We start from the raw sequence: 14,930 nt of genomic DNA on the forward strand, positions 1-14,930 counted from the left end.
GTACAGGGAAATGATTGATCCAGGAGAGCAAGCCCCTTGCAAAGTGGCCAGGCACCTGAGCCAGAGCAGTCCAGCCATCTTCAGGATGTGGCACAACCTGTTTGCAGAGTCCAGGTGCAGACAAGTGCTCTCCTTCAATGCTAATACCAGCCCTAGGGGCTGGCGTTCTGTCTCTGTCAACCCAGGGTTGGCATGGAATTTTAAGAGTTAGAACATTTTAAAGGTAGAAGAACATTTCTGGATCACATTCGTATAACCAATAGTTACCGAATGCTGACTACGGGCAGACACTGTTCTAGGCACTGGGAACACGGCAGTGTGCCTTCATGGAGCTTACCTTCCCATGTTCCCTAGAAAGACCTTGAAAGGGAGGAAGAAGGAATGGGGATAGTTAACGTCCCTGCAGTGGTTTTAAATGTCTACCAATTCTTTGATACTCCTTTCTCCAAGAGGTGGAACTTAATTCCCCTCCGCTGGAGTATGGGTTGTACTTAGTGACTCACTTCTTGCAAAGAGAGTGTAGCAGGAGTAATGGTGTGTGACTTCCAAGGATAGGTCATACGAGACATTGCAAGTTCCAACTAGTTCTCTCTCTTGGACCACCAACTCGGGGGAAGCCAGCTGCCATGTCATGAAGACACTCAAGCAGCACTAGGGAGAGGTCCACACAGCCAGGAGCTGAGGCCTCCCGCCAACAGCCCTGTGAGTGAGCCTTCATAGATGTGGACCCTGCAGCCTCAGTCGAGCCTTCAGAGACAACAGCCCCTGTTGACATCTTCACTGAAACCTCACGTAAAACCCTGAGCCAAAACTCATCTAGCTAAGCAGCTTCAAATTCCTGACCCATACAAACTATGAGAATATAACTGTTTGCTGTCTGAAGCTGCTATGTATGGGGGTAATTTGTTACTCTGCAATAGATAATGAATACATTCCCTCTATCCTGCTGCTTTTCCAATTTTAATCCATCTTCCCTCCTTCATAGTCTTCATATACCAAATAATGGGGGAACAAAAGCCAGGATGTAATAAGACAGAGGACTCTGGGGAACTGAGCTCAGAAGAGAAGGCTCTCAATGAACCTCTGTTGTATTGACGTGGAAGAAACAAAAGCAGCAGCACCAAGCCTGCACCTTCTTTACCTTGAAGCCCAAACCCGCATTACTTTGTGATTCCTCTGGCTTCCCAGTCCCAGGTAGGGACTTTGCTGGGAGGTAGGAATTTGGGGCGTAGGGGTTAAAGGAGGTTGGCAGGTCATGCAGACTCACTTGAGCAGGATCTCATACTGGCCGGCATGCCAGGGCTGCACATTCTTTAGAACCAGGGTGAACACGTCCTCATTCTGTAGCACCTCAAAGTGGCCAGTGTCTTTGGAGAGGGCTTTGCCGTCCCGGAGCCAGTGCACAGTGGGGAAGGGGTCCCCAGCTATGGCACAGGAGATGAGGACACTCTGGCCCAGGCAGGCTGTCACAGAGCGCGGCTTGCTGATGAACCAGGGCTGGGTGCCATCCTGAGGCTCTGAAGTTAGCAAAGCATTGAGTTAGAGAGGGAGACCTTTCAGCAGAGAGCATTCACTCAACTCTCCATGGCAGTGAAGGTCGGAAGACAGAGTGTTACCCAAAGAACAGCTTGTCCAGAAATCACTTTTATTGAACATACAGGTAGAGCACATCCTTCTCATGGCAAATCTGTCTCGGTTACTTCTCACAGGATAATATTAACATGAATTGGTATATCCAAAGCATGGGGAGGTTGTCCAGAAGATACAGGGGCACTGGGATAGGTACCAATGATCTGCATGACATGTGTATGATTAAGAGTTGTCACTTGCTTCATGCGTGCTTAACTTGTCTCTCCTCTTAAATCTGGGTTCTCTAAAGGCTAGGACCATCATAGGCCGTAACTCATCTGTCACTGCCAAACTGTTAGTGTGTTAGGAGATATCTCTCCCAGCACTCTCCGCAGCTTGACACCAGTACCCCAGAGAGGGCAGGAGCCTCAGAAGGTAGGGAACGGTGGCCCCACTCAGCCAGAGCCTCGGATGTAGGATGGGGAGCTGGCCACTGGGGCTGGGATGGGACCAAGGGAGCGTGGGGTCCGTGGTGGGGACAAAGTAGGCTCACATGGTTTCCTCGCCTCCAAATCACCTTTGGAGAGACCATGGCAGGAAAGCCTCCCCGCCCCTGCCCCTGCCCGCCACTGGTCAGCGGGTCAGCCTCACCTTGCACTGTGAGCACGGCCTGGGTGCGGACCTCTCCGGCGCTGTTCCAGGCTTCACAGGTGTAAGTGCCCGTGTCCTCCGGGAACACTTCCTGGATACAAAGGCTGTGCTGAGTGCCTCTCTGTTCAAAGTGGAAGTCCTCTGACTCCTGGATCTCATTTCCGTTGTGAAGCCAGATGACCTCAGGGGGTGGGTTCCCTGAACGGGGAGGAGACGCAGGGGAGCTCGTCAGGGAGGTGCTTCCCTGGGCTGTGCAGCAGCTCTACTTAACACTATGACGTTGTACTGCATACGTTTTCCCAGCCATAACATATACTAACCCTATCTATCTCAAAGGTTTACTGGGAGGATTAAACAAATTAATACCTTAGCAGCCCACTAGAAACGCTGATTAGAAGAGCATCTGGCACAAAGAAAGTACTCAATGCATGTTCATTGTAATTACTTAACAACAGACTTGGGGAAACCAGAAAGAATCCAGAAGTGAAAAATATTACTTCAGAGATAAAAGAGGAAGCCTAGAAGAATGGTTTTTAAAATTAGAATTCAAACTGCTTGATGATGCTGAGTGGTAGCTGGATCAGTGGGTTCCAGCACTGTTGCCTGCTGTGCACACCTCACACCTTGTGTGCGTGCCCAGGCAACGCCATGGGGACTTCACAGAAACTCCCTTGTCAGTTTTCACCAAGGGAAAGCTCCCTTAGCGCTTCATTTTGCTACCATACAAATGTTGTCCAAGGGTGAAGATGGGTACCAGGCTTTCCAAACCCAGCTCATGGTGGATAGCATTTTCACTTTTACTAGTCTACTTCCCTGGGTAGCTTCTAGCCATTTGTTGGGGCATAAAACAATGGCCACCTGTGAGGGTTTCCTCTGCGGAAAGAGCTGAGCCATTGCACTCTGCTTCCAGGGGAGCAAGTCCCTGGGAACGGCTGCTGAGGGAGGCTGTGTGGTATCAAGCTCTTTCAGGGACAGAGGAGACCACCATCTGTCTCTGATGGGGTAGCCAGCATGTGTCTGGAGGCCAGGTGCAGGGTGCCTCTGATTTCTATCAACTCGAGTAGTATGTGCAGCGGAGGGGACCCAGCCTCTGCCTGCATTGTCCCAGGACTGCCTTCAGCCTTCGGGAGCAGGGAGTTCATCCTAGGGTCCCTAAAAGGGTGAGCCCATGGGTTCTCTCCCAACTCATCTTTATCGCTTCTGCAACTCAAAAGGAACTGAAAAACCAGACAGGACCTCCAGGCTGTCGCAGGACTGATCGGAGGCCAGCATGAGCCTGCGTCAGTAAGTCTGTGCCAGGACATTCCCCAGGCTTCGCTTGCTGGCTTCTAGCAAAAACAGTAAAATCTCTCACTGGGCTGTTCATCCCACACTCTTGTCACCCCACCCATTTGAGAAGGACCCCTGTTCTATCTTCTCTCCTTAACATTTGAATAGAGCAACAGAGATTTATCTTCCAAGGGTTAGAAAGTTTTCACATCATCTGGTTTTGGACCTGTGTTCACAATCTTCCAGCTACATTGGCCATACTATGTTCTCAGTTAATCCCTGACCTCTCTAGCATGGCCATCTTCTTCCCTGGACCACTTAACCTTGAATCCAGAAAATCCAGCCCAGAGAAAGCAGAAGAGAGGGACCAAGAGGCTCCACTTCTTTGGGCCCACTGACTGACAGTCCCAGGCTGCCTTTCTGGTGGACAGTGATCTGAGCGGGATGTCGGGAAGCAAAGCCCATGTTGCAACCATGCCCGTTTTCACTTATACCCCGGGGACAGAGATGCAGGGACAGACCTGACACCTGGACTGTCATGGTGACCTGGCTCCCGTCCATGACTCTGAGATCAGAGAGGCCCTGCAGGAAGAGGGGCGCGACGGGCTTGCTGGAGGCCGTGGGCAGGAGGTACTCACTCTTCTCGTCACTCTTCTTTTCTGCGTGGCAAACAGAATGTGGGGTGCACATTCACTCATTCATCCCGCAGACACAGACGAAATGAGCACTCAGCACATGAATGTGTTGGGGCTCAGGTTCCCACCAGAAACTGACCGCTGCCAGATAAGGAGCTCGGGAGGCCCTGGAGATCCCTAGGAACAAGGCGTGCCCATTTCCCTGTGTGGTACGACAATGCTCTTGCCTCACAGCAGGAAAGGACGAGGCCTCTGTAGGGCCATGTCCAACCTAGGCTCTGGCTCCCCAGGAGCACTTCCAGGAGATGGAGGCTGGGAGTCAGGGAGCCAATACTTGGCATCTTATGAGACTTTTTTTCCCCCTTAAATTGTATTTACTCTTTTGAATAAGTGATACATTCATATAGCATAAAATTCAAAAGGTACAAAGAGTATGTGTACAGTCTCCCTTCTACCCCGTCCTCTGGCCAAATGTCTCTCCCCAGAGGCAACCGATTTTCAGTTCCTTGTTCACCTTGCCAAAGATGGTCCATGCGTATAACACACAATAGCAGATAGGTATACTCTTTAATTTTTCTTCTCTTAAAAAAAAAAAGATAGTACACTATACACAATGATTGGCATCTCGCTTTTTCATCTAACAATACAGTTATCCTTCAGTATCTGCAGGGTACTGGTACCAGGACCCCTTGCAGATACCAAAATCTGCAGATGCTCCAGTCCCTTATATAAAATGCATATAACCTAAAATCCTCCTGTATACTTTAAATCATCTCTAGATTACTTATAATACCTAATACAATGTAAATGCTACGTAAATAGTTGCCAGTGTGGCAAATTCAAGTTTCCCTTTTTGAAACTTTCTGGAATTTTTTTTCTCGAATATTTTTGATATGCGGTTAGTTGAATCCTCAGATGCAGAGCCCATGGATACAGAGGGCCGACTGCATACCTTGATGTTTCTCATAAAACAGAACTGGAGAGCTTCCTCATTGTTTTCTATGACTGCGTGATGCTCCTTTACCATCTCCTGAGATTTTAAGCACCTCAGGAAAGTCAAAGATGCTACATAATTAGAATGACTAAAATTAAAGACTGATCAGCCTAAGTACTGGGTCTGGAAAGGATGTGGAGCAACTAGAACTCTCCTACACTGCGGGTGCGAGTGTAAAACAGTACAGAGCCTTTTAAAAACAGTTTGGTGGGCTTCCCTGGTGGCACAGTGGTTGAGAGTCCGCCTGCCGATGCAGGGGACACGGGTTCGTGCCCCGGTCCGGGAGGATCCCACATGCTGCGGAGCGGCTGGGCCCGTGAGCCATGGCCGCTGAGGCTGCACGTCCAGAACCTGTGCTCCGCAACGGGAGAGGCCACAACAGTGAGAGGCCCGCGTACCACAAAAAAACAAAACAAAACGAAAACAGTGTGGCAGTTTCTTAAAAAGCTAAACATACATTTAGCATATGAGCCATTCATTCTACTCCTGGGTATTTACACAAGAGAAATGAAAGCACATATCCATACAAAGAGTTGCACACAAACATTCATAGCAGTTCTATTCCTAATGGCCACAAACTGGAAACAACTCAAATATTCCATCAACAAGTGAATGAATAAACAAATTATGACATATCCGTACAATGGAATACTACTCAGCACTAATGAGAGACACTACAACAGGGACAAATCTCACAAAAATTACACTGCATGAAAGAAGCCAGGTGAAGAAAGAGTACCTAATGGATGATTCCATTTACATAAAATTCTAGAAAATGCAACATATAGTGACAGAAAGGTTGCTTGGGGCAGGCATTGTGGGGAGGGATGGTAAAGGGAAATAAGGAAGCATTTGGGGGTGATGGAGATGTTCATTTTTTTAAATTGTGGTGAAGGTTTCATGGGTGAAGCCTTCAAATTAAACACCATAAATATATGCAGTTTGTTGTACAACCAAAACGGGGAGCGGGGGCGGTGGTGGAATCTCTCTCTGGGAGGGGGAAGGAGTGCACCGGCTATAGACAAAGACAAAAACTAGAACAGCTCTCTGGGTTCAGGGCTGGCCGACTCACTCCCACTCCGTTCGCTGGGGAGATGGGTTAACAAATAGGCTTTCCATTATTCTTAGAATCCTCCCTACACCGGGCTCTGACCTGCCTCGTGTGAGCCGCACAGGGGAAGGAGCCGTAAGGTTAGGTTGGGCTGGTGTCTATTTCCCACACAGGATGGCCCTCGTGCAGGGCGAGCTCCCAGCCGCCCGTCTCTGATCCTGCCCTTCGTCCTGTGAGTCAGGTGGCTTTGACCTTCAATAACTCTTCGTTAGCCTTCTCATTTTTGTCTTTGGGGGAGGGGGACAGGAGTAGGGACAAAGAAGGCTATGGTATCTCTAAGTTAAACTCTAAGTTTGGGGGAAGAGGGACTGTGGTATTTTGAGTTACTTTTAGCACAGGATCACACATACCAGACCTTCTCCTGGAAGCCTGCAGCCATGAGGACACATTTCCAGGGTGCCTTACATACCTGGGAAAGGCCTAACTCCAAACTGGCCACTAGATTTTTATCTGCTGGCACTGAAAACAAAATATGGTGCACTGCAGAGCACACCCAGCACGGCTTCTGGGAACGAGGGTGAGAGAGGCTGGGAAGACCAGGTAGGTAGGAGGACAATTTCCCCCAAGGCAGGTGCCGTGTGAAGGGCCTGGAGCCAGAGTGCAAGGGAAGACAGGGCCCATGACCAGAGGATGGGCTCTCGGAGCCATCCTGCCCCAGCCCCTGGCATCACTGGCTTCGACAGGGGGCAGCCAGGCAGCCTTGGCCTTGGCAGAAGGCCCCGGGAGTGGGCTCCGGGGGCCCAATATTGGAAATGCAGAGATCTCCTTTCTCTGACTGAGTGGCAGTAGCCAGGGAAGCAGGCTGCCTCAGGAGAGTTGAGGAATTTCCTGTCTTGCACAGACTGAGAAGGCTCGAGGACAAAATGTTTTTGCCCGTCCAGGGCCCTCCCTGTTCCCGCCTCTCCGCTGTCTCAGCCAGAGTCCCCAGCTTTGCAGAGCTCCCTGCAGACGGGCTCTTATTCCTAAGTGCTGTGGAAACATCAAAAACTCCAGCTCCCTTTCCTTCCAGCCAGTGCAGCTCCTCTTTGACCCCCACCGTCTCCTGGGTCTTCCTACTGCCCAGTTTTCTGGCCTGGGGCTTTGGCAAAGCCAGGCCACCCTACGGGTCTCGGCCAGTGGGGACTAAATGTCTATCTATAATTCCCTGTCCTGAGAGGGTGGCCTGGGCACTGACTCCCAGGTGGCAGCTCACTGGTTCTCTGAAAGCCACTGAAATGTAGGATCTGAAGCCGGGTCCTGGTCTTGGGCAAGTCACTGCCTCTCTCAGAAGCTCGACTTCTTCATCTGTATTTAGGGTAATAATAGTATCATCACAGGACCTGGGGGTTTGAAAGAGATAATCTGTGAAAATACTTTGTCTGGCCATCCATCATCAATAGTCGCAGGTGTGTGAGGCTGACACAAAGCTGACTCACACCTACCCGCTCGGGCGCCATTAGCTGGTGGGTTTATCAGGAACAGAAGAACAAACAGAGGCTGGACCCTCACCCCAGGATTACAGACTCATTCTTATGTAACCTAAGGGAAATACTGTTAGGAATACAAATGTGTTGCTTAAAAATATCATGGATATATCTAAAGTAAATCTAAAGCAATTTGAGAACAAAATTTCACTGCACTCCCTCAGAGAGAGATGAGAGAGAGTGCCTGAATTTGTGGGAACTGCCCCTGGCAGGCATTTAGTTCCAATGTCACCCATCGCCTCTGACCCTGTTCTTGCCTCCCCAAAGCCCCACTGTAAGAACGGAGAGAGAGGGAAGTGACTGGCAGGAAATGTGCAGAATGAACCTGTTCTCAGACCTGCCGTTCAGGGTCACATGGGACTAGAGCTACGGTGAATCGGGGTGGTGGGTGGCTGAGTCATCCCCAGCATTCAACCTCCCCAGAGTCTTCACAGGGTGAGAAAACCAACCACCTACAATTACACTCTGCGCTGGGGCTCAGGAGCCAACAAGGATGTCAGTTTTGAGACAAGCAGCTTCCTCTAGGCGACCTCAGAGAAGCATCCCTAACTTGAATCCTGAAACCCCAGTCCTAACCCCACCGCCCCACTTTACTGGTAGTGAGGCCAGGACGTGCTCAGGTAAAGGGAGTTGCCTGAGGTCCCAGAGCCAGTGACAGGCAGACCTAGAGCTCACCCCAGGTCTCCTGACTGCAAGGCCAAGGTGTTCTGGAGGCTGTCTCTTCCAAGGGAGCCAGCCACCTCCCGTGATGCCCATGCTGAACTCCCCATGAGGGCAAAGGTCCTATGCTGACCCCCATTCTTGACCGTTGACAAGGGAGAAAGCTAACTCAGAGCGGGGAAAAGGGCAAGGTGTGTGTATGTCATTTAATTCCAAAGCCACACACAACTTCTTCTCGCTCATCTGTGGCTGACTGACCACATATCAGTTTATGCTCACTCGTGTGTGGACTTAGATAAAATGAGACAGATGGAAACAGGTGCTGTGAACTCACAGCCTGAGCTGCATGATCTGAAGCAAGTTCCCCATACCAAGCCTCAGTGTTCTCTCCTCTAAACTGATAAGAAGACTACAGTTATCATCAGTTACTGACAATCACGCAAAAGTGATAAGGGTAATGCACACATCATCAGTATAATGCATGACAAATACTGCAGGGTTTTCAGATGATTCAAAGAAATAACACCCATAAAACAGCTACAAGAATATCTGGCACATAATAAGTACAGGAATAAATGTTTTGTGCCTTTCCTAGCCCAACTGTTTTTGGTTGAGCAAACTCAACCTGACAGTAACTACGATGAGAAAAGTCTCCCAAATCTGGACATTCACATTTAACCAGGCAGAGATCTGAAAGGTCTCAGCTTCCACTGAGATAACATTATAATAATTCCTTACAAAGTTCAGCACCTCACCATTCTAAAGGATTCTAAAGGATGTCTGCAGCTCTCAGTTTATCCCCAACACCCCCTGAAGTAGGGAAGATTGTGCCCTCATTTTACAGCAGAAGGAGCTGAGGCTCAAATTGGAGAAGGAACTGTTAAAGCAAATAAAGTTGGATCCATCCCCTCAAACCATATATAAGTGGATTAAAGATAACATCTCTCCCAAACTTCATGTAGAGAAAGGATTTGTCAACATCTTAATGACTGGCTTCTTATAGTACATTTCTAGTGAAGTAAACCCACCCAGTGATGAAACAGATTCTTCTCTGCTCCTTCCGGAAAACAACTGCTGCTTTCCTTCAAGCCAGTAATGCAGAAATTCCTTCATGATCACGTTGATCTACAAGTTAGTGCCCTCTATGCTCTTCAGGTGCACTGCTACAATAGCAACTTCCCAAAAGGCATGTTACTGCTCTTTTTTGTTCACTTCTATGACGTGATTATTGAAGAAGAAGCTTTCTTGGCTTGGAAAGAAGATATAACCCAAGAGTTTCCAGGGAAAGGCAAGGCTTTGTTCCAGGTGAATCAGTGGCTAACCTGGCTAGAAACTGCTGAAGAAGGAGAATCAGAAGAAGAAGCTGACTAAAAGAACCAGCCAAAGCCTTAAATTGTGGAAAACATACTGTGAGTATGATGTAACTGCCTTTGACCTAACCACTGTGAAAATTCATTCCGCTGTAAAGTTTTCACAATATTTAAAGCAGAAGCACGTCAGTTAGGATTTCCTTCTGCATAAGGTTTTTTGTAGTGTAATGTCTTAGTCATAGTCTACCAACAAATATTTTGGGAGTATCTTTAATGTTTAGATAGTATATTAGCAGCATGCAATATTACATCATAAGTTCTCAAGCAGAGACAGACTATTGCCAGTTATCATAGGCTGTTTTAAGTTAGAAAACTGAAGAGCAACACTGAATACTCTAGAAATGCACTTTGCTCAGTAGTACTTGAGTTGTTGCAATATTTGATTATCCATTTGGTTGTTACAGAAAAATTCTTAACTGTAATTGATGGTTGCTGCCGTAATAGTATATTATTGCCTGTATTTCTACCTCTAGTAATGAGCTTTATGTGCTAGATTTTAATATCCTTGAGCCTGGGCAAGTGCACGAGTCTTTTTAAAAGAAACATGGTTTACTTGCACAAAACTGATCAGTTTTGAGAGATCGTAAATGCCCTTGAAGTGGTCTTCGTGGGTATGAAACAAATTGTGAGAATTTGAATTGGTGCCTCTTATTATGGTATTGAAATTAAGTCTACTTAATGTATCAAGTCATGCTCATGCCCTGATTTTATATACTTCCTTCAGAGAAGGAAGCTGGTCTGTCCTAAGAGCTGACATGGCCAACGGAGTCCTGGTCTGGATGCTCCCCTTCCTGTCCTGAGAACAAAGGCCAGTTGCCTAGATTCCACTGGGAGCTTTCTGTCACTGTGCTCATGCCCAGAGTCACCGGTTCTCCTAGAGATGTCTCTTCTAGGGTTGTGCTTTAGCTGTCACCTGGCACAGTCCTGGTTTGAGGCGGGGAAGGCGGGCCAGGGTCTGAGGAAGAGGCCCCCGGTGGCCATGGAGCCTCAGGGAACCTGAGCCTTCTTCATTTGGGGAAGGCAGGCACTGGCCGTGGCACACCAATAGCAAGGGAGGGGTCCCTGGGACCCTATGACAGACTTGCTACCCAGCTCAAATGGGGCCAGACTAGATAGACCCCAGGGCTTCCCCACACCTGTGCTTCCTCTGCTTTGCTGAGACCAAACCCAGAGGGGCCCTTCTTTCTGGAATAAAGGATGGGCCAAGCCTCCTCGATTTACTGGCCTAGGACCAAAGATCTGAAGTGGACTTATCTGTTACTCTGGTACTTGGTCAATTGGCCAGTGGCTCTCCACTCACTCACTGACTTACTCTGCTGTTAAACTGAGCAGTCAGGTACTGGGGGCTCTGTTCCATTTTGAGAGAAAGGAAAAGGACCCGGCCTGTCCTCCAGTGGGAAAGACAAGAACTAAGATTAAGAATGCTGGGATTTCCCTGGTGGTGCAGTGGTTAAGAACTGTCTGCCAATGCAGGGGACACCGGTTAGAGCCCCGGTCCGGGAAGATCCCACATGCCGTGGAGCAACTAAGCCCATGCACCACAACTACTGAGCCTGCGCTCTAGAGCCCACGTGCCACAGCTACTGAAGCCCGCATGCCTAGAGCCCGTGCTCCGCAACAAGAGAAGCCACCGCAATGAGAAGCCCCCGCACTGCAACGAAGAGTAGCCTCTGCTCGCCGCAACTAGAGAAAGCCCGTGCACCGCAACGAAGACCCAAGGCAGCCAAAAATAAATAGATAAACTTAAAAAAAAAAGAATGCTTATAAGCAGTTTATTGACAAGTAAAAATGATGCCACATAGACTAAGCTGTAGCAAGACTTAAGAAAGGGAAAGAGGAGCGAGAGGAGAGAAGAGAGGGTGGGAGAAAGAAGGGACATGGAAGACAGTCTGAGGGAAAAGGAAGGAGAGAGATGGCGGGGAGCACTGCTTTCTGACCCTACAGACCCTCCAAATTTTCCCTCCTTGGCCATTTTTGCTCTCTTTTGACTCATAAGAAACTGTTTTTGAAGACAGTTCCTAGTCATGAACTTAAACATAAAATTCTTGCTCTGGAGAAGCAGAAGTATCAAACAAATGATTTCTCAGGGTCCCAGAGCAGCAAAGTAGAAAGCAGATGGGCTGAGGCAGCTGGAGGCCTAGAGCTGCGGCCTATTCGCTGGGTTATTGTGACTTGACCTCCGAGCATCGATTTTCTTCATCTGTAAAGCAGAGTTATTCAAAAGTGGAAAGTGGAGTTGTTATGGGAATTAAATAAAACAAACCAGCTTTTCTAACTGATTAGATTTTGTCTATCAAAACAATGTTCCTCATTAGAAAAGCTAATTGATCTTGGTCTTGTTTCAACACTTATAGGAACTGGTATTAACCCAATACTAGATTTTTTTTTTTTTTTTTTTTTTTTTTGCGGTACGCGGGCCTCTCACTGCTGTGGCCTCTCCCATTGCGGAGCACAGGCTCCAGACACGCAGGCTCAGCGGCCACGTCTCACGGGCCCAGCCGCTCCGCGGCATGTGGGATCCTCCCGGACCTGGGCACAAACCCGTGTCCCCTGCATCGGCAGGCAGACTCTCAACCACTGTGCCACCAGGGAAGCCCCCCAATACTAGATTTTGAAAAGCTCTTATTTAGAGGAAGTTAAGTACCCACACAACAGGTGCGATTTGTTACCTTTCTCATGAATTCGCATACAATAACCGGTATAACCCTGCTCCTCAAACCTGGAGACACGACTGAGGGCTTTGGCTTCTCTTGGGCTTGAAATTAAGAAGCCCCTACAGCCTTTGTCCCAGTGCTGGTGTGATGGCAGTGTCTCCCTCTATACTGCATTCATTCTCCTGTTCTTCCCTTCTGGGTCCTTCCTCTCTTTCTATGGGTTTAGCAAGAAAAACAATTCTGAATTTCTCCTTAGAAATTTTCTCTTGGAAGTTTTCTCCACCTGTCAACTTTTACTAGCCAACACGCTGCTCTCTAAAGCGCCCCCATGGTTATGGATCTGAATTTGCATACACATTGAGTAGTTTGCCTTGAAAATGGCCCTTAGCAGGCTCCCAGCTCATTCAAAACTTCTGTCAGATTAAAACAAAAAATTATAGAATGTTACCTTTCAAGTGTTTAATGACACAAATATGAAACAGAGACAGAATACCTTACGGCTTGGTCTTAAGAGCTCCTGAAACCATGTACAAGTCCCTGGGTCCTTGCCATGTTGTAACAAAAACAGAAATGAGGTTTCTCCTCTCTTGATAACAAGGAAAATAAAGGGAACAGTGAACATGTGAGAGAAGAAACATAAACTGACCTGAAAGAATTAATCGATCCTAGTTTTACTTTAACTGTTACTAATCTGTAGTGTCTGTAACTAGATTTGTCCTTCACAAAGCTAACTTCTAAGGCTCTCTTACACTATGTGAATTACATCTAACTAGATTTGTCCTTCACAAAGCTAACCTCTAAGGCTCTCTGACACTATGTGAATTACATCCTGCACCTATCAGGCCCTAATTCCCTGTGAATTACATCCTGCCCCTAACACTCTCTGATCCTGTGTGAATTACATCCTGCACCTGGTATTTACACTCCCTGAACTCTCTTGTAGCAAATCACCCCTTGTAGCATTCTGCATTTCAGAAAGATGAGGGCCAATAACTCAGACACAACAGACTGAGCTGCCGCAGGCAATTACCAGGCTGCCTGACACCAGCTGTGACTGTTTTGAAATAATGCAAGAAGAAGAAAAATGCAAGACCTTCATTACTTTGATCCTTATCACCTACCCCAGACTGTGAGCTCCACCTATAAGACCTCTTCGGATTCCCCGGGGTGTGTGTGTGTGTGTGTGTGTGTGTGTGTGTGTGGCACAGTTCTTGAGGTGCTAGCCTACTCTTTGCCTGGCAACAAATGAAGCTTCTCTCTTTTCCTCGGAAACTCTTGTCTCCATATCTCCGCTTGGCATCCATGCAGAGAGAGCCAAGATTTTTGGCATCACTCCCCAGGGCTTCCCACCTGGGGAGGGACCACTGCCTGTCACAGCTTTTACTAAGTCCTGCTGTCAGAGCCTCAGGCCCGGTCTCTCAGCATCTTCCCTGCTCTGACACCAGCATCCCTGGACCCACAGGTTGTCACCAAAAAAAGGTGGACATGGAAGGGCCCTCCCCTACTTCCTAGCATCCCCCACTCCTCTCAGGTGTGCAGACACGTGGACCTTTTGAAGATGCATAGTTAGGGGGAGGGAAAATGATTGCGTTTATCTCCGATCTGCTGAAGATTTTCCTTAAGCTTTGAACCTGAGCTATTTTGCTTAGTCATAAAAATGCAAAATACCATTCCAACAGCAAATCTGATTCACCCCAAACCCTGTTACACTGTGGAAATTAAGTAAATTACCAACAAAAGGCAGTTCTGGAAGCACAATCCTCCCTTCTTCTTTATTTGGTGCTCAAAATCCAGCAAGGTCCAGGGATCATGGTCTAGCTTCCTCCTTTCCCTAAGTTCCAGGACTATTGACTCTAGAGGGCTCATCAAGGAAGCTTACCTTCACCCAGACACTCCCCATCTGCAGAGCATTTATGCATGGTGCAAATCCCTCCCCAGGGACGGATGCGAGCTCTCTTCCAACAAAAGTCTGTCTCTTAACCAAATAAACCTACTTGGAGCATCAGCAAAAGGTCTACTTCAGTGGGCATAAAAAGAGATCCTTCCCCCCATAGCCTTGCTCTCTCTTTTGGCTTTTCTTCTCCCCACTGATTTCTCCAGAACCTAAAAAGCAAATGGGAAGAAGTGGCAAGAAAAAGAATGAAAGGAAACAATGACGTATGACATCCCCCAAAGTATCTCTGACCAGTAATGATAGGGTTGCCAGATGGGAGGCAGGAATCATTGCAACCATAGCCTTCTTACTGCCTTAGAAGTTATAATCAAACTCTAAATGTAAAGGTAAACCATCCAAGCCAGCTGACGTTCCCTCCCGAGGCATGTCTGGGAACCATACTCTCCACCACACTGTCAAAGCACACATCACATTTTGCCATTAGGAACACAAAGCTGTAATTCTGGATGGCATTCCTGACCAAGGACTCTGGGCAAATAAATGCTAAAGATGACCTGCAATGGCTGTAGAAGTAGACCACGATGCAGCTCTAATTGTCCAATTAGTAAAGTAAGGCTCCAGCTCCATGACACGGAAACAAACAAATACTCGGAAGTCCTT

At 47.8% G+C, this 14,930-nt stretch overlaps 1 protein-coding gene across 6 annotated transcripts in view; it reads right to left on the reverse strand.

Moving 5' to 3' along the window:
* Positions 1–14,930, reverse strand: part of MYLK (myosin light chain kinase) — a gene marked incomplete at its 5' end in the record, with an annotated part of 274,919 nt that overhangs the window by 86,135 nt on the left and 173,854 nt on the right. For 5 of the 6 annotated variants that reach the window (XM_079704502.1, XM_079704499.1, XM_079704501.1 and 2 more), the window contains 3 exons: positions 1,268–1,517; positions 2,221–2,418; positions 4,011–4,148. In XM_079704502.1, coding sequence (XP_079560628.1) covers positions 1,268–1,517; positions 2,221–2,418; positions 4,011–4,148 — 586 coding nt within the window. Of the gene's footprint in view, positions 1–1,267; positions 1,518–2,220; positions 2,419–4,010; positions 4,149–14,930 lie in introns of those variants that run through there. The other variant, XM_079704503.1, reaches the window with a different exon arrangement.

This window comes from Hyperoodon ampullatus (genome assembly GCF_949752795.1).
Source record: "Hyperoodon ampullatus genome assembly, chromosome: 5".
NCBI lineage: Eukaryota > Metazoa > Chordata > Mammalia > Artiodactyla > Ziphiidae > Hyperoodon > Hyperoodon ampullatus.